This window comes from Eumetopias jubatus, unplaced genomic scaffold (genome assembly GCF_037043125.1).
Source record: "Eumetopias jubatus isolate StellerSeaLion01/CBP00866 unplaced genomic scaffold, mEumJub1_p1.0 scaffold_10, whole genome shotgun sequence".
NCBI lineage: Eukaryota > Metazoa > Chordata > Mammalia > Carnivora > Otariidae > Eumetopias > Eumetopias jubatus.
The window spans coordinates 115113641-115136560 of NW_028274816.1; the positions used below are offsets into that span (position 1 = coordinate 115113641).

Genomic DNA, 22920 nt, shown 5'->3' on the forward strand with positions numbered 1-22920 from the left:
CCTCTCCCCTCAGCTATCCTAATTAGATGGACTCTGGTTCTTTCTTGATTTGAAGAGTGCCTTTGCATCTTGGATGACCATTTTGGATGAGAGACATGATCATCTTTCTTTCCCTTTCACAGGCTCCTCTCTACCATATCCACATCCCACCATTGACTCTGAAGGATTATTGTGGTTATATGATGGTCAGACTCATTGTTTCTGGATCTTTAAATTCACCTTGAAGACAAAATTAAAACCAAAACCAACATGTTTTTAGGTAACAGGAATCTCAATAGACTGAGAAACCTTGAGCTACTGACAAGTCTTCATAAAACACTTGGCTAACCATTATATCTTGTTTTACAAAAAAGGATGAAAGTAGAATATTTACAAGCCAGATATCTTGAAAATACTGAGTAAGCCAGGTTGAAGTGAAGATGGTTCCTATTTATATTTATTTGGTATCTTGTTATAAAATTGAGACTGGCTGACTTGAACAAAACTTTCCTCTGAGATTCTACTTTCTTCTTCTTCTTCCTTTTTTTTTTTTTTTTTTTTTTGGGAGAAGGAGGGGCAGAGGGAGAGAGAGAATTTTAAGCAGGCTCCACTCACAGTGTGGCCGATGGGGGTGGGGCTCAATTTCACAACCCTGAGATCCTGACCTGATCCAAAATCAAGAGTCAAGATGCTTAACCCACTGAGCACCCAGGCACCCCTGAGATTCTACTTTCAATACAATGACTTAATAATATATAACCTTTAACCATGAGAATATAATGCTTATTTGTTTGTCTGGGAAGATTATATTTCTCTTTATAAATTTATTGAGAGTGAATTTGAATTACCCTATCAACATGTAACATTAAGTCTGCTATCACTTTTTTGATCTTATTAAAATCAGCTCAGTTGTTTGTTTACATTCTCTTAATATTGGGGAAAAATATATATTTTTCCTTTCAGTGTTCAATTTCAGGATAAGTAAACACAAAAGGTTGATTTTTACATAAATGTTGCAAAACACACACAGAATCTTGATATTTTCCTCCTCATAAATAGTCTAACTTTAATCAATCTGTGCCTGAGTCACAGGTGGGTTCTTTGAGGGTTATGCCCCCTTGCTTCTCTTGCTTTTCCTACTGGCAGGGGTATAATGAAGACAAAATGTGATGACAGGTGTAAAAGCAATATTGAACTGTTTTATTTTTAATGGAAGCCATGTAGTGAGGGACAGGATTGCCAGGGATGGCCACTTGGTTGATGGGCTCTGTAGTAGCCTGTCTCCAGATGGCCCCCAATGATTCTCACCTCCTAGTAGTCATGCCTTTATGTTGTGCCCTCTTATTCTGAATCAGGACTTGCCCTCTGTGACCAATAGAATATAGCAGAAATGATGGTATGTGACTTCTTTTTTTTTTTTAAAGATTTATTTATTTAGGGGTGCCTGAGTGGCTCGGTCAGTTGAGCGACCCACTCTTGGTTTCGGCTCAGGTCATGATCTCGGGGTCCTGGGATGGAGCCCCACAATGGCTCTGCACTCAGCGGGGAGTCTGCTTGAGGATTCTCTCTCTCCCTCTCCCCTCTCCACCCTGCCCCGCTGGCTCACAGTCTTCTCTTTCTTTCTAATAAATTTTATTTGAGAGAGAGAGAGCACAAGGAGGAGGGGCAGCGGGAGAAGAAGAGAGAATCCCAAGCAGACTCTGCACTGAGTACCGAGCCCAACACAGGGCTCGATCTCAAGACCCCAATATCACAACCTGAGCCTAAACCAAGAGTCAGACACTTAACCAACGGCACCACCCAGGTCCTCCAATGATATGTGACTTCTGATGTTGGATCATAATGGCATTGCACCTTTTGTCTTGGTCTCTTGGATTGCTCACTCTGGGGAAAACCAGCAGCCATATGGTGAGGACACTCAATGGGAGATCCAGGTAGAAAGGAACTGAGGTCCCTAGTCAACAGTCCAGACCAATTTGCTAGTCATGTGAGTAAGCCAAATTGGAAATGCATCAAACTGTAACCTCAGGAGAGATCCTGAGCCACAACTGCCTAGCTGAGCCACTTCCGAATTCCTGACATATAAAAACTGTTAGAGACAATAAACAGTTATTTCTGGGGCACCTGGGTGGCTCAGTCAGTTAAGTGTCTGCCTTCAGCTCAGGCTGTGATCCCAGGGTCCTGGAATCAAGCCCCAAGTTGGGCTCCTTGCTCAGCGGGGAGTCTGCTTCCCCCTCTGCCCCTCCGCCTGCTCATGCTTGGGCCCTTCCCCACCCTCTCAAATAAATAAATAAAATACAATGATTATTGCTACTTTAAGTCACTAAGTTTTGGAGGTGACTTCTTATGTAGCAATAGATTATGCAGAATCAATTTCTCTAGTGTTGACTCTCATTAACCAAGCACAGAGCCCAATATATAAACCAGAATAGCAACTTACTAATATACTTTGAGACACACAACTGTTGAGTGGATTGGAAAGCCAGGTCATTCTCTCCTTATAGAAAGACCAACTTCAAGAGGAAGAAATTTGCTTGGTGAACATGGAATTGGATCAAGAAGTTAGTATGATGATCCCCAAGAGGGCAATACCTGTCACAGAGCCCTAGACCTACAAAGTGCACCCCTCATACACCCACCCCACAATGCTTTAACTGAGCATCCATCCCCAGTGTCTGGCTCCTAAAATTTCATTTTTCTACGCTTTACACTAATCATTCCTTTCTGTTAAGCAGTTTTTCTTCAAGTGAATTCTAATAAAATTGACTACATTTATGGTTACTTAATTATAATGACATTATAGTCCTACCTCCAACTGATTTAAGTATTCCTAAACCCCTTCTATTCTCCAAACTGAAAATAGCTTAAAGAGCATTATAACAAATTGAAATCACCTGAAAAGACCATTTTACTACTTTAATAAGCATCTTTCTAGATATTTATGCATTTGTCACATGTAGACATTTATTTATACATTTTCATGGGGTCATAATGTATCTACTAACATCCTATTACTAGCATTAGTCAATAATATGTCAGGGACATCTTTCTGTGTCAATAAATCTGTATGACACAATTTCTCATTAGCCCACTTCCGGTTGTTCCATAATTTAAAATTTACTGGGGTAAAACACACACAACGTTTACCATCTTAACTATTCTGACGTGTATAGTTTAGTGGTATTAAATACATTCACACTGTTATGCAAACATCATCACCATCCATCCCCCTCTTTTCATCTTGTAAATTTACCATTTTAGCCATTTTTAAGTGTACAATGCATTGTCATGAAGTACAATAACAATGTTGTGAGGCCATCACCACTCACTATCCATTTCTAGAACTTTTTCATCATCCCAAACAAAAACTCTATACCTGTTAAACAGTAACTCCCTATTCTCCCCCTACCCCAGCCCTGACAACCAGCATTATACTTTGTCTTTAGCATTTGGACTATTGTAAGTAACTAAAAAAAAAAAAAAAATGGAATCATATGGTGTTTTCTTTTTGTGATTGTGTTATTTCACTTAGCATAATGTCCTCAAGGTTCACCTACGTTGTAGCTTACTGCAGAATTTCTTTCCTTTTTAAAGCTGAATAATATTCCATTGTATTTACCACATTTTGCTTGTCCCTTCATCCATTTATGGACACTGTTGGTTGCACATTTTAGCTATAATGCTGCCATGAACATTGGTATAGAAATATCTCTTGGGAGACCCTGCTTTCAATTCTTTTGGGTAAATATTCAGAAGTGGAATATATTGTTGGGTCATATGGTAATTTTTTAAAAAGGTTTTATTTATTTATTTGAGAGAGAGAGAGAGCACAAGTAGGCAGAGTGTCAGGCAGATGGAGAGGGAGAAGCAGGCTCTCTGCTGAGCAGGGAGCCAGATGTGGGGCTCGATCCCAAGACCCCAGGATCATGACCTGAGCTGAAGGCAGCCGCTTAACCAACTGAGCCACCCAGGCGCCCCTAGTCATATGGTAATTCTATTTTTAATTTTTTGAGGAACCACCATACCGCTTTCCAAAGTGACTATACTGTCTTACATTCCCACCAATAGTGCACAGCAGTTCTAATTTGAAACATTTTTGCCAACACTTGTTTTCTGTTTCTTCCATAGTAGCCACCGTAAAAAATGTGAGGTGGTAACTCATTGTAGTTTTGATTTGCATTTCCTAATAGTGATGTTGAGCATCTTTTCTTGATTGACTATTCATGTATCTTCTTTGGAGAAATGTGTATTCAAGTCCTTACCCAATTTTGAATTGGATTTTTTTGTTGTTGTTGAATTTTAGGAGTTCTCTATATATTCTGGATATAGATCCTTATCAGACACATGATTTGTAAATTATTTCTCTCATTCTAGGGGTTGCCTTTTTACTCTGTGGATAGTGAAATTTTAAATTTTCATTAAGTCCAACATGTCTGTTTTTTATTTTGTTGGCTGTACCTTTGATGTCGTATCCAAGAAATCACTGCCAAATCCAATGCTGCAAAACTTTTGTCCTACATTTTCTTCTAAAAGTTTTATTGTTTTCAGCCTTAGATTTAGGTAATCCATTTTGAGTTAATTTTTGTATATGGTGTTCGATAAATATTAGATAAGAATCTCATTCTTTTGCATGTGGAGATCCAGTTTTCCCAGCACCATTTGTTGAAGAGACTGTCCTTTCCCCATGGTCTTGGCATTCTTGTCAAAAATAATTTGACTGTAAGTGCAAAGTTTTTTTTCTTAATTTTTTTATTAACATATAATGTATTATTTATTTCAGAGGTACAGGTCTGTGATTCATCAGTCTTACACAATTCACAGTGCTCACATACCCTCCCCAATGTCCATCACCCAGCCGCTCCATCCCTCCCATCCCCTTCCCCTCCAGAAACCCTCAGTTTGTTTCCTGAGATTAAGAGTCTCTTATGGTTTTTCTCCCTCTCTGGTTTCATCTTTCATTTTTCCCTCCCTTCCCCTATGATCCTCTGTCTTATTTCTCAAAATCCTCCTATCAGTGAGATCATATGATACTTATCTTTCTCTGATTGACTTATTTCACTTAGCATAATACTCTAGTTCCATTCACATTGCAAATGGCAAGATTTCATTTTTTGATGGCTGCGTAATATTCCATTGTGTGTGTGTGTGTGTGTGTGTGTGTGTGTGTGTGTGTGTGTGTGTGTATGCCACATCTTCTTTATCCATTCATCTGTTGATGGACATCTAGGCTCTTTCCACAGTTTGGCTATTGTGGACATTGCTGCTATAAACATTGGGGTGCATGTGCCCCTTCGGATCACTACATTTGTGATAGCCAGTAGTGCAATTGCTGGGTCATAGGGTAGCTCTATTTTCAACTTTTGGAGGAACCTCCATACTGTTTTCCAGAGTGGCTGCACCAGCTTGCATTCCCACCAACAATATAGGAGGGTTCCCCTTTCTCTGCATCTTCGCCAACAACTGTCGTTTCCTGACTTGTTAATTTTAGCCATTCTGACTGCTGTGAGGTGGTATCTCATTGAGGTTTTGATTTGGATTTCCCTAATGCCGAGAGATGTTGGACACTTTTTCATGTGTTTGTTAGCCGTTTGGATGTCTTCTTTGCAGAAATGTCTGTTCATGACTTCTGCCCATTTCTTGATTGGATTATTTGTTCTTTGGGTGTTGAGTTTGATAAGTTCTTTATAGATTTTGGATACTAGCCCTTTATCTGATATGTCATTTGCAAATACCTTCTCCCATCCTGTCAGTTGTCTTGGTGTTGTTGACTGTTTCCTTTGCTGTGCAAAAGCTTCTTATCTTGATGAAGTGCCAATAGTTCATTTTTGCCCTTGCTTTCCTTGCCTTTGGCGATGTGTCTAGGAAGAGGTTGCTGCTTGTGTTGTCAAGGATTTTGATGGATTCCTGCCTCACATTTAGGTCTTTCCTCCATTTTGAGTCTATTTTTCTGTGTGGTGTAAGGAAATGGTCCAGTTACATTCTTCTGCATGTGGCTGTCCAATTTTCCCAGCACCATTTGTTGAAGAGACTGTCTTTTTTCCACTGGACATTCTTTCCTGCTTTGTCGAAGATTAGTTGACCATAGAGTTGAGGGTCCATTTCTGGGCTCTCTATTCTGTTCCGTTGATCTATGTATCTGTTTTGTATGTCTTGATGATTACAGCTTTGTAATAGAGCTTGAAGTCTGGAATTGTGATGCCATCAGCTTTGGTTTTCTTTTTCAACATTCCTCTGGCTATTCGGGGTCTTTTCTGGTTCCATACAAATTTTAGGATTATTTGTTCCATTTCTTTGAAAAAAGTTGATGGTATTTTGATAAGGATTGCATTAAATGTGTAGATTGCTCTAGGTAGCAGACATTTTAACAGTGTTTGTTCTTCCAATCCACGAGCATGAACATTTTTCCCTTTCTTTGTGTCTTCCTCAATTTTTTTCATGAGTATTCTATAGTTTACTGAGTACAGATCCTTTGCCTCTTTGGTTAGATTTATTCCTAGGTATCTTATGGTTTGGGGTGCAGTTGTAAATGGGATTGACTCCTTAATTTCTCTTTCCTTCTGTCTTGTTGTTGGTGTATAGAAATGCAACTGATTTCTGTGCATTGATTTTATATCCTGCCACTTTATTGAATTCCTGTATGAGTTCTAGTGTATGTGCAAAGTTTTATTTCTCAGCTCTCTTTTTTTAAGATTTTATTTATTTATTTGACAGAGAGAGACACAGCGAGAGAGGGAATACAAGCAGGGGGAGTGGAAGAGGGAGAAGCAGGCTTCCCACCGAGCAGGGAGCCCGATGCGGGGCTCGATCCCAGGACCCTGGGATCATGAAGGCAGACGCTGAACAACTGAGCCACCCAGGCGCCCCTCAGCTCTCTCTTCTATTCCATTGATCTGTATGTCTGTCTTTACACTAGTACCACATTATTTTGCTTACTGTAGCTTTGCAAGTTTTGAAATCAGGAAGGGTGAGTCCTCCAATTTTGTTGTTCTTTTGCAAGATTGCTTTGGCTATTGGGGTCCACTGAGATTTCATATGAATTTTAGGAAGAGTTTTCCTATTTATGCAAAAAAAGTCATTGGGGGGGCAACCCTGCAGGTCCCCTCCCTCCTCGGGAGCTTTGTACTATCACTTTGCTAACGCTCAATAAACCTTGCTTTGCTGCCCACCACTCTGTCTGGTCTACCTCTTCATTCTTCAAAGCAGCGTGACCAAGAACCGCAGGTACTGACAGAAAAAAAAATCTTAGAACTATCCCAGGGTCCTGGAATCAAGTCCTGCCTTGGGCTCCTTGCATCAGATGGGATCCTGCTTCTCCCTCTGCCTGCCGCTCCCCGTGCTTGTGCTCTCTCTCTCTCTCTCTGACAAATAAAATCTTTATTTAAAAAAAAAAAAGTCATTGGGGTTCTTTTTTTTTAAAGATTTTATTTATTTATTCATGGCAGAGGGAGAAGCAGGCTCCCAAGGAGCAGGGAGCCCGATGTGGGACTCGATCCCAGGACCCTGGGATCATGACCTGAGCCAAAGGCAGATGCTTAACCATCTGAGCCACCCAGGCATCCAAGTCATTGGGGTTCTGATAAGAGATTGCATTGGATCTATAGATTGCTTTAGGTAGTATTGACATGTTAACAATATAAAGACTATTAGTCCTTATATTTTTTAGGTATGTTGGTTTTGTTTCACCAATTAAAGGTTTATGAGAGGAAGGACTATATATTACAAGTCTCTGTATCCGCCAAGTTTCTTATACATAGTATTATTTGTAAAGTAATTTGCTTTGATTTTCTTCTGGTTTCAGTGACAAGCAACTGTCTCTTGCTTCAAAATGTTCAAATAGATTTGTACCTTCCTATTTTATTTGTGCAGGGTAAAATTCTGTGGTGCTAATAAGAACTGTATGAATACAACCATCCTTAACAGGAACAATTCAGTTTTCACAAATAAAAGATCTACTATTTATTTGCTAAGAATAAAATGTTAGCTGGCTAGTACTGCATAACAGCACACAGCTTCTAAGAAAAGGTTTTTATTCATATGTGAAGGCTCCAAACTTGAGGTAGATGAAGGTATATTGATCCTCTAAAAACCAGGCTAGGGGCACCTGGGTGGCTCAGTCGTTAAGCATCTGCCTTTGGCTCCGGTCATGATCCCAGGGTCCTGGGATCAAGCCCCATATCGGGCTCCCTGCTCTGCGGGAAGCCTGCTTCTCCCTCTCCCATTCCCCATGCTTGAGTTCCCCCTCTCGCTGTGTCTCTCTCTGTCAAATAAATAAAATCTTAAAAATAAATAAATAAATAAATAAACAAACAAACAAAATAAAAACCAGGCTAGACATGTGTATGCATCTGGCCAGTAGTCATTAGAGGCAAAATTACCACAATTTCATATTCCTCTATGGCACTAATGATGTGAGGTATAAAATCTGAAGTATACAGAAATTATGTTTGTTCACTTTAAAGAGTTCAAAATATCTTGGTCTTGGGCTTTTATTCCTACCTGTACTTTCATCATGTAAGTCAATTCTAGCTGGAATGGACTATGGCAATCCTAGCCAAGAGGAGGGCAGTATTTCTATTCTAAAATACAGATGACTGGTGCCGGTTTATGTGAGAGATGGTAGCAGTAGCTGCTTATAGGTCAAACTTCATAACAGAAATTGAAGCCTCTTTGGGTGGCAGTTCCTCTCCCCATAAGTAAAACAAAGAAATAGCTCTTACACGGCTAAAACCTAAATTGGTATTAGAAGTAAATATTTTATTATATAACAGGAGTTAAAGTGTTCAAAAATCTTAAACAACAAAACCAAAAGCCATTCTGGAAACAATGAGAAAATTTTACAATAAAAGCTACCTTTCAATTTTCAGAAATGTGGACCAGAAACAAATTGTTAAATGTGCTGCAAACAGACGGGGCCAATGTTCTGTCTATGGTGGCAACTGAACAAAGTGTGAGCAACGGAATCACTGCCCTGAAGGTGACTGAAGCAGATGAGGAGAGGGGGGAGCTCTCGAGCAGGATGCTCCAACCCAGGCCAGGAGTCCACCTATGATCCAATTCCCATCAGTCTGACAAGTCACTCGGATCCAGCACGATTATCCTGTATGTGTATTTTTTAAAGAACAACAACAACAAAAAAAAGGAGTTTCGAGTTGGTGCACACATTTTTGAAAGACACAAAGAGCAGTTTCTTTCTATTCAACTGAATTCAAGGGAAAGGGATTTTGATCTTTATATTCAAAGGAGATAATCAACTAGTATATCATGGGAATGCACAATGACTGCCAAGCAACTGAAAGCAGCATTCTGTCCTCCATCTAAAACTGCTCTTGTGCTGAATCTACTGACTACTTCACCAAAGTTGGCATGAATTTCACCTTTTATTTTAATTAACTATAAACACTAACAGATAAAAAACTGAGCAACCCTGAATTCATTATCATTTAAAGAAATTTATTAGTAACTTTATCATTCATGTTTATTTAGATGCTGGCGAATGTTTAAAGCCTGCTCCTGTTGTCTACAGACAGTAAACTTTGACCTATAAGCATATGCCAACTCATTACCTGGATGGTTCAGACCAACCCAGTCGCTTCCAAAAACAGGGTTTTAGTTCCTCTTGATGAAATATAGAAAGAAGAAAACACAACCCAATTACTGTCTGGGTCAAAGGGTGCCAGTATTCAGAAGTCACATTAGTGTTCTCTCTCTAGTTTAGGGTGAATTGTCTTACCAACAACGGTTGTTTTCTTCTACAGAGAGAATCTTTCTAAAAACACGGTTAATGGGCATCCCCTCCTAACATTCTGCAGCTGTCTGTCACATCAATGGACACTAATGATGCTAATTCACAAAGTCCCTGCATTATGTTCTCAGTGAATTCAACACTAGCTAAATGCTCATACACTCTGGACCCCTGTGCCAGTCAGGGTCCCAGAGGAAACCAAATGCACCCCCAAGCCCTTTAACGAAGTGACTACTTACACAGGGGTAGTCAGAGTTAAGGGAGCAAACAAGGGCTGGCAAGGCATCCAGTGACCAGCAGCAGTGGGAAACCATTATCACTACTAAGTCCAGAGGGACTGGAGGGGAGGTGGGGCAGAACAGTTACTGGGACCCAGTGATAGCTGGATCTGAGAAGGACAGGCGGCCTCACAGAAGCTGTGCTTCTGGAGGGACACCACTTCTACACAGAGACTAGGTGTTGAAGTAGGCAGGCAGGGGAAGTAATACCCCAGCTACTCTTCTGCCCTCTTCCTACTGACCAGCGGGAAGCCTGCTGGCCAGGAAGCCCAGGAGATAGAGTCCACAAAGCACAAAACAGGGCAGAGAAAGGAGGAGGAGTGAGAATGAACCAGGGAAGGGATGCAAGGGATACCAGATATTCTGAAAGAGTTAGTATTTCTAACTTCCTAAGTAGAAGGAACTTTAAATATAGAGGGGTGTCATTTGTGAATGACGCCTAAAGCTCTGTCGAAATGGTTTTAAAATAAGATTAATTTATCCTTTCATATTACTTGTAGACTCCACTTAAATTCCAGTTTATGATTTCTTATCAGATTCTGCAGGAGCTAAATTTAGAACTCTTTTGAAGACACCAGACAATTAGAAGCAAAACATCTTCCCAGAGAGTGTGTAAGATAAGCTGATGAAACTGGCCGAAGGCTTTTGCTGTAGAAATAGAATTGGGTGTTTTTACTGTTTTGTGATGAAGATAATACAACTGGCAATTTAGAGAGAACATGGGCTGAACTACAGGAGGAAAGCACAGAAGGATTATTTATAGCATCTGGGAAGTATTTCTAAATAACTCGGATGCTTATCACACCGCAAGGACTCCAGGCTACATCATAAATAATCATTCATTCATACCTTCTTCAGAAGTTCGTAAGAAACTGTCTGATTTCCTTCTCTCTGATTTGATCCTTTCTTCCCCTTTTCTTTTCTTTTCACCAGCTTCTTGATCCTTGATATTTGCCTCCCTTCAATGACAATGATTTTGAGCATCAAACCATAAGCACGATGGCCAGGAGACCAGGACTGCTCCAAAGGAATCATAATAGGTGGCCCTAGTGGCCAGGCATTAGCTTGTGCGCTATAATGTACATTAACTCATTTAATTCTTATTACAACTCTATGAGGTAGTCACCACTACCATGAGGCACAGAGAAGTTTAGTTACAGCCTGGTAAGTCCTGGAACTGGGATCTGACCCAAGCAGTCTGTCTCAGACTCTGCTCTCAACCTCGAGGCTATATTATCCCCCTCTACCCAACCCCCACAAAGCATTTCACTTATGTTCTAACTGGTGTCCTTTTTATAACCACCATTTATTTTATTACCTTACTTCATTTCCTGGAACTCTCTCTGAAGTATCTCTGATTGAAATATCTAATGATTTAAGGCCATGTTTGCCAAACTAGTAAGCAGAAAGCATCTCCCCCACTCAACGGTAAACTCCTGAAAAGCAGAGACATCCTATCCCTCTGCTTCTCCAGCACAGCGCTTGGCTCACTGTCAGTGCTCAACAGATGCTGGCTCAACCAATCTGACACTGTTTAGGGATTTTTCTTCTGTTTTCATTTGCTAAATATTCAAAACAAAATATGTAAAATGAGAGAGAAAATAAAGCCAGCTAGAGCAAAAAGGATTTTTCCCCTCCTAACCTCTCATCACTGATAGAATCATAGGCTCTAGAATGGGAGGAAGCCTTGAGGGTCTTTCCCACCTCCATCCAGATGACCAGGCCCAGCGTTGTCTAGCCTGTGCTTGAGTGGGAGGAGCTGGTGGTCAAGGGAGCGTAAAGGCAGTTGTTCTCTCTATCAGATGGCTATGGCTCTTAGAAAGAGTGTGGTTTGCTGCATAAAAATACCTAACTCTGCAGTTTCTAGTCACTAGCTCTGTCCTTTGGGGGAGAGGAGAGTAAGCAGACTCTCTTCACTTCACAGTATCTCAGGTATTTGAGGGCAGCTATCAAATCCTCAACCCCACCCGTGCTTCTCAGGCTGAGCCTCCCCAGATCCTTCAGCTGTTCTCACAGGACATGGTTTCCAGACGTCTGACTGTTCTAGGGCCACCCTCTTCTGTTTGTCAACATCGCTTTTAAACTATGGCACCCAGGAAGACGCCCCACACTGTGTCCCAGGAGTCCCCTCTCTAGTGTGAGACATTGCCCTGGACAACACATCTCTGTCTGTTCAGCATTAATGCTGCACTGACCTTTTTAGCAATTGCATCAAACTGAGATCTCATGGAGTCACTATTTATGCCCTCTTCAAGAAAAATTTCTTGAATTCTTACCATGTCTCAAAATGCATGCTAAATGCTGAGCATATAAAAATAAGACACACTTCCTCCCTTCAATGAAACTGCAGTGAGGAGGAGCTTCCAGTCAAAAATTCTCCATTAGGTCAGATCCCTCACATTCTACACATCTCAATGCTCACTTTCATCTTTTAGAGGAATCTAAGATTTCCACCTGTCAAGACTATTTTGAATCCACAGTCTACCACCTATCACATTAGCATTCATTCTTAGATTTGTTATCTAAAAATTTGATAAGCATGCCTTTTCTGATTTAATTCAAATGGCTGATGAAAATGTTGGAGGTGACAGGGCCAAGGTACGCAATCTTGGAGGCCTCTCTGTATAGTGATATCAATCTGGTAATCAGTATCTTGAGCGCTGTGGGTGGTTGGAGGAAGAGGGGCAGACAGGAGTCAAGGCTGGCTTAACAGCAGCAATGTAATGACATCACCAGACACTCATTCTTCAAGGAGTCAAAGTATTTAAAAAAAAAAAACAAAAAACAAACTAAAATCTAGACCTCCTTCCTGAAAAAGAAGAAAATGATCCCCTGATGGGAGAACAATAACCTTGTAGAACCTTCAGGGAGATCTTGTAGCTCCGTGCTGTCCTCAGGGGGCTGCAGCCACCTTTCTAGGTCTTCATCGAGAGTAGAGTGAGCTCTGTCCAAGGGTAAGTGAAGAGAATTGAGACAATTCTTGTCCCATGACAAGGGGGCACAGTGTTTTAGAGTGGGGAAGGCCCTTCAAACCTGTGCTTTCACCATACACATGAGAAAATGAGAGCTCAGTGAGACTACCTACAGCAGCAGAGGTCACTGAGATCCGATTTAAATGCAGACCAAAACCCTTCTTTAGCCCCTTGACCAAAAGCCTCAGCACCCATAGTTACCTCCCAAAGTCCAATGTTAGACTCAGTCTCAATTCTATGTCATTAAGTCAATGTCTACCTGAGGCTAGAACTGTACACTCATTACTACTTTTTTGGATGAAGAACTGCCTCTGAGGCTAAAGGATGCAGAGAGTGTTTTTGGAAGGCCTGAAAAGTCCCACTGTGGGCATCTATCTGTGTCCAGCACAGCCAGCCCTTTTGGAAAACAGTTATAGTAGCTAACTTTTGATCACGAGCAAAGCACTTTATACAACCAAATTTAACTTGGCTTTTTGAGCTAATCTTCTTTTGCTTGAATAATGATGTACATTTTTACTGAAGGTGTTTTGCGGAGATGGAAGGGCTGGATTTATACATTACAGAAAAAAGATTTCTTTTTTTAGTTATTTACTATTTTTTAAAGATTTTATTTATTTGTCAGAGAGACAGAGTGAGTGTACACAAGCAGGGGGAGCAGCAGACAGAAGAAGAAGCAGGCTCCCTGCTCAGTAAGGAGCTCAGTGGGACTTGATCCCAGGACCCTGGGATCATGACCTGAGCCGAAGGCAGATGTTTAATTGACTGAGCCACCCAGGCATTCCTAGAAAAAAAGATATCTAAAACTTTAAAAAAGTATTTATCTTCTTCCCCCTTTGCCTCTTTGTCTTTTCTGTCTCCCCAGGACCTTCCCCTTGCTGGTCCCAGGACTCCAGTCTCCTCCTCCACTTCCCAGACCTTCCCTTCCAGGTCTTTCTTTTCCTTCCTCATATAGAATAATTTAGCCCTTGAAGAGTGTGACAGAAACGATTCACTACCTAAAAGTTATTCATAGCACTCTTCTCCCTTGCCTTCTTCTTCTATAGCAGCTAAAAAACTAAAAACTCAATTTATAGTCTCCCTTGCAACTGAGGGTGGTCATGCATCACATTTGGCCAGTGAGATATAAGTAGGGCCTTATATCTCCTACTAGGGAGGGCTTCTGGGAAAGTGCTTTCCAGATAAAAAGGGGCAGAGTCAGAATATTCCTTTGCCCCACCCTTTTATCTCTGCCTGGTAGTGGATAGCAGCCACCTTGCAACCAGGAGGTGACAAGTCTGAAAATAAAGGTCAACATGCTAAAGTGGCAAAGCAGGAATATCCAAAGAGCCTAAGTCCCTGGTCACATCACCAAGGTGCTATCCCAGGCATGCCCTGCCAACCAGCGGGACTGCCTCTTGTGTGAGACAAACTCATCTAAGCACAATGGTGGGGTTCTCTATCATTTGCAGTTGAAAGAATTCTGCAGGCTACCCTAAGGATCACAGGATTAGAATAACACGAATGGTACAAGGATAGATTCAGATCCTCTTTTTCTTCAAAATTTAGACATTTTGCTCATCGTGGATTTTTTGGCATCAATTTTCATTTTTAAAAATACCACATTAAAATAATTTATCTTGACACCTGCGTTTTTTGGTGTCTTCTTCAATTTTGTGCCCAAGGAGTGTGTCTCACTCACCTCATGCCAGTCCTGGCCCCGAATGACAGTTAGGGCAAGGCAAAGAAGTCAGAAGGCACAAGAGGTGAGCTGAAGTGGTTTACCTTACAGCACAGGTCAAAGGAGAGCTCTGAATCAGGAATGGAACGGGGTTTCTTGAGGCAACCTTGTGTTTTTATTTATTTATTTATTTATAAATATTTTATTTATTTATTTGACAGAGAGAGAGACAGGGAGAGCAGGAACACAAGCAGGGGGAGTGGGAGAGGGAGAAGCAGGCTTCCTGCGGAGCAGGGAGCCCGACGCGGGGCTCGATCCCAGGACCCTGGGATCATGACCTGAGCTGAAGGCAGACGCCTAGCGACTGAGCCACCCAGGCGCCCCGCAACCTTGTGTTTTTAGACTCAACTGTCTGGGTGACTGCCCCCATTTTCTCTTATTTGGCTACAAATATCTAAAAAAATTCTCTTCTAAGGCTTTAATGGAACATTTTTTTTTTAACAAGCTAAAACCTATGTTTGCCTCACAAAATGAAGTAAAAACAAAAACAAAAAAACAACCTGACAAGAAAAAAATCCTATTAAAAAATGGGCAAAGAACTTGAATATTTTTTTCTCCAGAGAAAATATACAAATGGCCATGGACCATATGAAAAGGTATTCAACATCCCTCATCACTGGGGAAATGCAAATCAAAACCACAATATCACCTCATACTCATTCCCTTAGAGTGGCTACTATCAAAAAATCCAGAAAATAACAAGTATTGGCAAGGATGTGAAGAAATTGGAGCCCTTCTGCACTGTTGGTAGGAATGTAAAATGGTGCAGCTGCTGTGGAAAACAGTATGGTATTTCCTCAAAAAATTAAAAATAGATTTACCATGTGATCCAGCAATACCACTTCAGGGTACATATCCAAAATAATTGAAAGCAGGATGTTTAGAAGAGATATTTGTACACCCGTGTTCATAAGAGCATTATTCACAGTAGGCAAAGGATGGAAGTAACCCAGTGTCTAACCAGTAAATGAATGGATAAACAAAATGTAACACATAGACACACAAACACACACACAGAGGAATTCAGCCTTAAAAAAGAAGGAAATTCTGGGGCGCCTGGATGGCTCAGTTGGTTAAGCGTCTGCCTTCAGCTCAGGTCATGATCCTGACTCACAGGATCAAGCCCCACACTGGGCTCTCTGCTCAGCGGAGAGCCTGTTCTCCCTCTCCCTCTGCCGCTGTCACTGCTCGTGCTCTCTTTCTCTCAAATAAACAAAATCTTAAAAAAAAAAAAAAGGAAATTCTGACTACGTTGCATGGATGAACCTTGAGGATATTATGCTAAGTGAAATAAACCAGTTACAAAATGACAAATACTGTATGACTTTACTTATATGAGGTATCAAGAGGAGTCAAATTCATAGAAACAGGGGCGCCTGGGTGGCTCAGTTGGTTAAGCGACTGCCTTCGGCTCAGGTCATGATCCTGGAGTCCCGGGATTGAGTCCCACATCGGGCTCCCTGCTCAGCAGGGGGTCTGCTTCTCCCTCTGACCTTCCTCTCTCTCATGCTCTCTACCATTCTCTCTCTCTCTCTCAATAAATAAATAAAATCTTTTAAAAAAAATTCATAGAAACAGAAAGTAGAATGGCAGTTGCTAGGAACTGAGAAAGGGCAAATGGGCAGTTGGTTTTTGAGTATAAGAGTTTCAGTTTTGAAAGAAGAGAGCAGGAGGGGAAGAATGAAGGGGGGAAATCGGAGGGGGAGAGGAACCATGAGAGACGATGGACTCTGAGAAACAAACTGAGGGTTCTAGAGGGGAGGGGGGTGGGGGATGGGTTAGCCTGGTGATGGGTATTAAAGAGAGCACGTTCTGCGTGGAGCACTGGGTGTTATACGCAAATAATGAATCATGGAACACTACATCAAAAACTAATGATGTAATGTATGGTGATTACCATAATAAAAAAAAGAGTTTCAGTTTTGTAAGATGAGTAAGTTTAAGAGACTGGTTGCACAACAATGTGAATATACTTAACATTACTGAACTGTACCCTTGAAAATTTTATGTTATGTTTATCACAATTACAATAAAAACCAAAAAACTTTTAGGAATAGGGGCTATTAGAATAGTATGAAGAAAGACCTTTTCTTCCCATCTTATTTGTCAAATATCAGAAGAAAAATGAATACAAACTAATACCATATAGTAAATCCTTTCAGAAGTCCAGCTTTTTCTGTTACCTCTCCGTGTCCTCTTCTAGATCCTGAGTTTCTTTGGTCCAAAGCATACTGCTATCTTCTTTTTCACAGTTAGTTGCTTGTTCTTCTAAATGCCTTTGATCTAAAAACAGTTGAAAGACTTAACTTTATTAGAACATCAAAAAACAATTGAGAAAGGCTGCCTTAAAATAGAGTACAAAAAATTAAAATCAGTGGTCCCTGAAGCATGCACTGCACGACTTCTTCCCAGGAGAGCCAGGGACCAGGTGGCAGTCTGCAGGGTGCCTGCAACCACAGCAGCTGCTTCTGGGGTCTTGGGAGCTCTCTGGTGCCAGGTAAAGTGACAAGAAACCTTACCTGTGCCAAGACTCAAGAGAGACAGAGGAAACAGAGGAAAAAAAGGGCGCATAAAAGAGGAGGCAGGAGACCCTGGAAACAAATTGCCCAGATTTACTTTGGGGGACTACTCTGTTCTCACTTGTTAGATGTTTCTAGGTTGAAGCCTCAAGGAAGGAATTTGGGTGGGGAAGGGTAGTACCCTTTAATGTATGCCAGGCATCTCGTAATGCTATCTCATTTCATCCTGCCAGCAGTCCTATGAAGGGAAGGTTTGTGCGGTATCTTACAATGTAGCGGGCACTGTGCTTAGAGATATTGCATACATCAGGAGGTAGGAATTATCCCCATTTTACAGATGAGGATGACTGAGGCTCAGAGACATTAGTTTGCAGTACAAAAGTGGCAACTGAGGTGGAATTGTGCCTGACTTCAAGGTCCGCAGTCCCCCAAATGTACCAATGTGCTGCCAAGGACAGTGTTACAGCAAGGACCTGATGAAAATGATCTGGGTAGTTGGCTTACCATTTGCAGTGATGCCCAGATGACTTGCTGTGTTCTCCCCCAACACCGTGGATGAGGCCTGCTCCTGCTTCAAGTGCTCTGTCACAATTATACAAAAGCAGAAGGCAAGTTATTTCTTCCTTTACATGTCACACCATTCTCTAGGGCAGTGGTTCTCAAAGGGTGGCCCTTGGATCAGCAGCCTCAGTTATACTCAGTATACTCTGACTTAGATATGCAAATTCTTAGGCCTCATCTCAGACCTACTGAGTCAGGAACTCTGGGGGTGGGGCCAAGCAATCATATTTTACAAGCCCTCCAGGTGACTCTGACAGCTGATAAAGTTTGAGAACCACTGGTCTAGGGCATTCGATCCCCTCCAACACTAAAAATAAAAACAAAAACGGTAACGATAATAGGTCACATTTGCAGAGCTCTATGTGGCAGGTAGTGTTTTTAACTTACACACATTCATTCAAGATTAATGTTTGCAGTCTTCACAACAACCCTACAAGACTGATCATGTGATTTCCATTCCTGTTTAGCAGATGAGGAAATGAAGGTAAGGAAAGGTTGGGGACCTTGCCTGGAATCACAGAGAGTAAGATGCAGAGCTGGGATTTGAACCTAGATGGTCCAGCTCTAAGATCTATGCTCTTAATCTCTATTTTATCCTCTCTCAAAAAGTGTGGAACAACATCAAAGCAACCTCCAATTTTCCCCATCCCTGTGGCCTATGTTTCATATTTTTTACCTAGTTTATCAAAAGACCTAGGGCAAAGAATATCTATAATTTCCAGTTCCTAAAGAATTGACCACAAGACCAAGACAAGGATCTGCTAAACCCTGCATCCTGCTGTGCATTTGTTAGCTGCACAGTATGCTTCAAGTGCTCCCCGCAGAGCAGGGAGATAGCTGGGAGGCAGCACACAGAGGGACCTTGGGTTCCCTGACGCAGCCCTGTTGTGTGCAGGCACAGGGCTCTCTCTTCCTGTAGGTCAGGAAGCTTCCTGGCAGCTCCTGGGCATCAAGGGGCCCCATTTGATCATTTCAAGTAATTTGAAATAAAAAATCCATTTTTATCCTTGTTAAAAGTAGTCTCTTGTTGATCTTAAAGGATCACCTATATCCTAGGGTTCTAGAGGATCCCCCCCTTTAGGCCTTTGTCAGAAGCCTAGAGCTTTGGATGTGGGTCCTCCAAAAGAACAGGTGTCAGCACCAGGTCACTCCCCAAAGCTCTCCTGAGGTGGAACAAGAAAATGATAATATACAATAATTGCGTGGGAGTGCCCATCATTAGGAGAAACCACCCAAGTGCCCTCTCGCTTTTGTCTTTCTGGGAAATTACTGACCCATGTCAAAGTGCAGACATCACCTAGAAACCTGGTCCAGATAATTCCCGTAAGTAAAATGAGGAAGGGTTTCCTCAGAGCGTACTGGGGTACAGCTGTGCCATGAGGCTGGAGCCCAGGAGGAAGCCTGCTGACAGCTGCTGAAATGGGGGAGTCCATATGGTGACTGAAAGAGGAGACAGCGGGATCCAGAGGGAAAGTATCTCTAAGGTCAAACTACAAAGAAACCTACAAATACTACCTTAAGTCATGACCAAGGAACAAATGACACTGAGAATTTACCTGAGCTGGATGTGTGTAGGTGACCTTTACTCTTCTAAGCAGCAGTTCAATTGCTATACTATGAAGAGGAACTAGAGAGGAGGATTTGCAAAGACTCCCTGGGGATTTCTAGAGAAGGAAAGCCAGTGTGGGAGTGGGAACCCTAAGAGCTTAACCTAACACACCCCTATGACCCTGTGGCATTGTGGGAGAGGTGTGACGAGGTAAGAAGGGCCTGTGAGTACGGAAAAAGAAACTAGGGAAGGTTCTGGCAGCTCTGACTGGTTCCACCCTAGTTCTTCAGACCCACAGTCAGGGGCTTGGGGTTGCGATAGCTGTCCATTGAGTCAGACCACATAGGTCCTCATTTACCTCCCTCTTTCTGATGAAACACAAAACCTCAGAGACCCTGAAAACCAGCTGGTGCATCTCAGGAAATTCTCTAGAGGCCCCATACCAAGAACTGGGCCATCAGAGGTCTGACAAGATGTGTCCTCTCAGGGTAAGGGGCTGGTCAGCCAGGCTGTCAAGAAGAGAACAGTCGGGTCTTTCCTGGGTAAGGAAACCACCTGTCCCAATGATGCCATTTATTCGGCATTGGCTCAGCTGGGCAGGGCCAGCCCATCCAGCTACTATTAAATTGAGCTGGTATAACTGGGTCTCTGCCTGAAATGGAAAATTCTGGTCTCATTAGGTCTTATGCCACTGACATCTCTGCCCCTGGGAAAGTGATTCATCCATGCTGCCAATACCTTTAATACCTCCTGCTAATGGCAAAACTGAAAGTACAGGATGTCTTGGCCTCAGTAGCCAGACATCAGGTCCCCAAGTTATGGCTAGTTTCGTTCAAAAAGGAAGTAAAAAAATCCCTTTAGTAAAAGAATTTCATCATAATAAACCACTCAAATGTTAACTTCTCTTAGAATCATTACCATAGGCCCTTTAAGTAACAAAATGACAACACACACAGGCTAATTATCCTGGCCAGGTTTCAATAGTAGTGCGAGGCCCATTTTATTGGAAAACTGCTCCTTCCTAAATTGTGTACATTCGATCAGACCTTCTGAGGGTCTTTTGTACTAGTGCTTACACTTTAGACAAAGAACCACACTGTGGTCACGGAGCACATTCGGTATTAAACATCCCTTACCAATTTCGTCAAGCAGCTCCTGAGATGGTGGTGGTAGCTCATCAATGTGACGCTGTGAAATGGCTTCTACTAGTGCTTAAAAAAGATAAAGGGGGAAATGACTTAACACCTTCCTGGCCCTGAACTGGATTTTCACGGCTTCCACATGGACTTGACCTAGGACTTCTCAACAGTAAAACAAACTAAGGCAGGGAGACAGCATTTCACATCAGCAGTCCTAGTTGACACCTCCTAACATGTGAACGGGTTTACTCCCCCTTTTACTCCAAACCCTTTCCTACTTTGCCCCTTACCCAGTACTGACTGATCTGTGTCCTTTCCTCCCCAAGGACATTAGGGTAGGTGAGGTACAAATTCTTACCAAGCAGCTGTGGGCTCCTGGAGGGATACTGACGCTCTGGACCACTCAAAATGAATAAAACATATAAAGTGGGAGGTCTTTCTCTATAGATTATCAGGCCAGGGGATACAGAAGCAACCATTCTTTGGGCCTTTCCTTAACTGCTCAGTTATAACACTATCCAAAACCCCTCAGCATAATCCACAAAATCCAAGAACTGCACCAAAACATAAGACATTGAAATTAATATACCAAAGGCAATAAACCTCAAGAGCTTTTAACATTCTCATACCTTTTGGTTTGAAAATCATCTCCTAAGAATCTATCCTAAGAAAGGGATCAGAGGTACAGACAAAGATTTTTGTACAAAGAGCAAAAATTAGAAAACAATATAAATCTTCAACATTAGGGCATGGTTAAGCAACATATGTAGAATGGACTATTATGAAGCCATTTACACATATTTACAAATAACTTCCATTGACTGAGGGGAAATCCTGAAAATACAGAATCAGAGGGAAAAAAAGGCCAGAGCTGACACACAATTATGATCTCAACTATGCTAAAAATATATATATTTTTGCATATTTCTAGAAATATGAAAGAGAGCTGTGCCTGGCTGGCTCAGTCAGTACAGCATGCAACCCTTCATCTCGGGGGACGTGAGTTTGAGCCCCACGTTGGGCAGAGAGTTTACTTTAAAAAAAAAAGATACATGCCAAAATAGTACAAGACGTTAAAAAATGGTGGTAGAATTAAGTGGTAGTTTTTTTTTAAAAGCTCTTTTTAATTCTGTTTAATAAGTATACTTTACTTTTATAATCAGAGGGAAAATAGCGTTTCTTTTGTTTTTTTTTAAAGATTTTATTCATTTATTTGACAGAGAGAGAGAGACAGCGAGAGCAGGAACACAAGCAGGGGGAGTGGGAGAGGGAGAAGCAGGCTCCCTGCCGAGCAGGGGGCCCGGTGCGGGACTCGATCCCAGGACCCTGGGATCATGACCTGAGCCAAAGGCAGACGTTTAATGACCACCCAGGTGCCCGAAAATAGCATGTCTGTTGGAATCTAATGTAGCATCAAAGATGAGAAGAAGGCTCCCTTAAACTGGCTTACTATTGTTTTGTATTTTGGTTCTATTTCGATATTAAAAACACAGGATACCTTTTGGCAGGCTCCTTCTCCGGGGGGCATGGGATGACGATGTGTCAGGTGACTTAGCAATGCTGGAGGAACCGGCCCCAGTAAATGCAGACAATCTTTTCTATAAGTAAGACATAAACATGGTAACTGACACATATATTGAGCTCAAAAGACCCATGCAGTTCAACCATTTCCAAGAGTAAGCCTGTGTTTCACTGATGGAAGAAGCCATTTGTTTTGATGATTGAGTCAAACTCACTCCTCCTCAGCAAACCCTTCTCACTCCTCTTTGCCTCTGCAGTGCCCAGTACCCACCTGTGTGTGGATCCCACCCGCCTTTCTCACTAGATGGGGAACTCCTCCGGGACAGGGACTAGGTCTATCTTATTTATATTTGGATGCCTAGAAGAGGGCCTGGCAGGCTCCCTGGCACTTAGAACATGCCCAATTAACAGATGGTTGAAATTTTTTTTTAAGATTTTATTTATTTATTTGAGAGAGAGAATGAGAGAGAGAGAAAGCACATGAGAGGGAAGAGGGTCAGAGGGAGAAGCAGACTCCCTGCTGAGCAGGGAGCCCGATGCAGGACTCGATCCCAGGACTCCAGGATCATGACCTGAGCCGAAGGCAGTCGCTTAACCAACTGAGCCACCCAGGTGCCCGGCAGCTGATTTTTAATTGAAGGCCAAAGCAGTCATCAATCTGCCTATAGGATGGTCAACAGATTTTTAATGAGCAGTGCCAAGTAAGGAATTTGTATTTTTCTTGAAGATACTATACGTATGAAATACGAGGGAGAGAGAAGAGAAAAAAAAGGACAGCAGGGGCAGAAGGAGGAGGAGTGGAGAAGGTAGTACAGAAATATGTGTTTTTATTACAGACTATTAGTTCAGGAGTTCAGAGAAGGTGGAGATCAATCAAAACTCTTGGGGAACCAAGCAGAGGAGGCAACAAAGAGGAAGGAGAACTCAAGCCTCCTCAAGTGAG

General features: G+C 41.9%; 1 protein-coding gene across 1 annotated transcript in view; it reads right to left on the bottom strand.

Moving 5' to 3' along the window:
• Nucleotides 1-8731: 8731 nt before the first annotated feature.
• Nucleotides 8732-22920, bottom strand: part of TEX14 (testis expressed 14, intercellular bridge forming factor) — an 86063-nt gene continuing 71874 nt past the window's right edge. The window contains exons 25-32 of the mRNA XM_028109397.2: nucleotides 21955-22054; nucleotides 20454-20528; nucleotides 17712-17789; nucleotides 16872-16971; nucleotides 12851-12943; nucleotides 10849-10958; nucleotides 9543-9594; nucleotides 8732-9076 (exon numbers count right to left, since the gene is read on the bottom strand). Of these exons, the coding sequence (XP_027965198.2) occupies nucleotides 9040-9076; nucleotides 9543-9594; nucleotides 10849-10958; nucleotides 12851-12943; nucleotides 16872-16971; nucleotides 17712-17789; nucleotides 20454-20528; nucleotides 21955-22054 (645 nt within the window). The 3' untranslated portion in view covers nucleotides 8732-9039. The remainder of the gene's footprint in view (nucleotides 9077-9542; nucleotides 9595-10848; nucleotides 10959-12850; nucleotides 12944-16871; nucleotides 16972-17711; nucleotides 17790-20453; nucleotides 20529-21954; nucleotides 22055-22920) is intronic.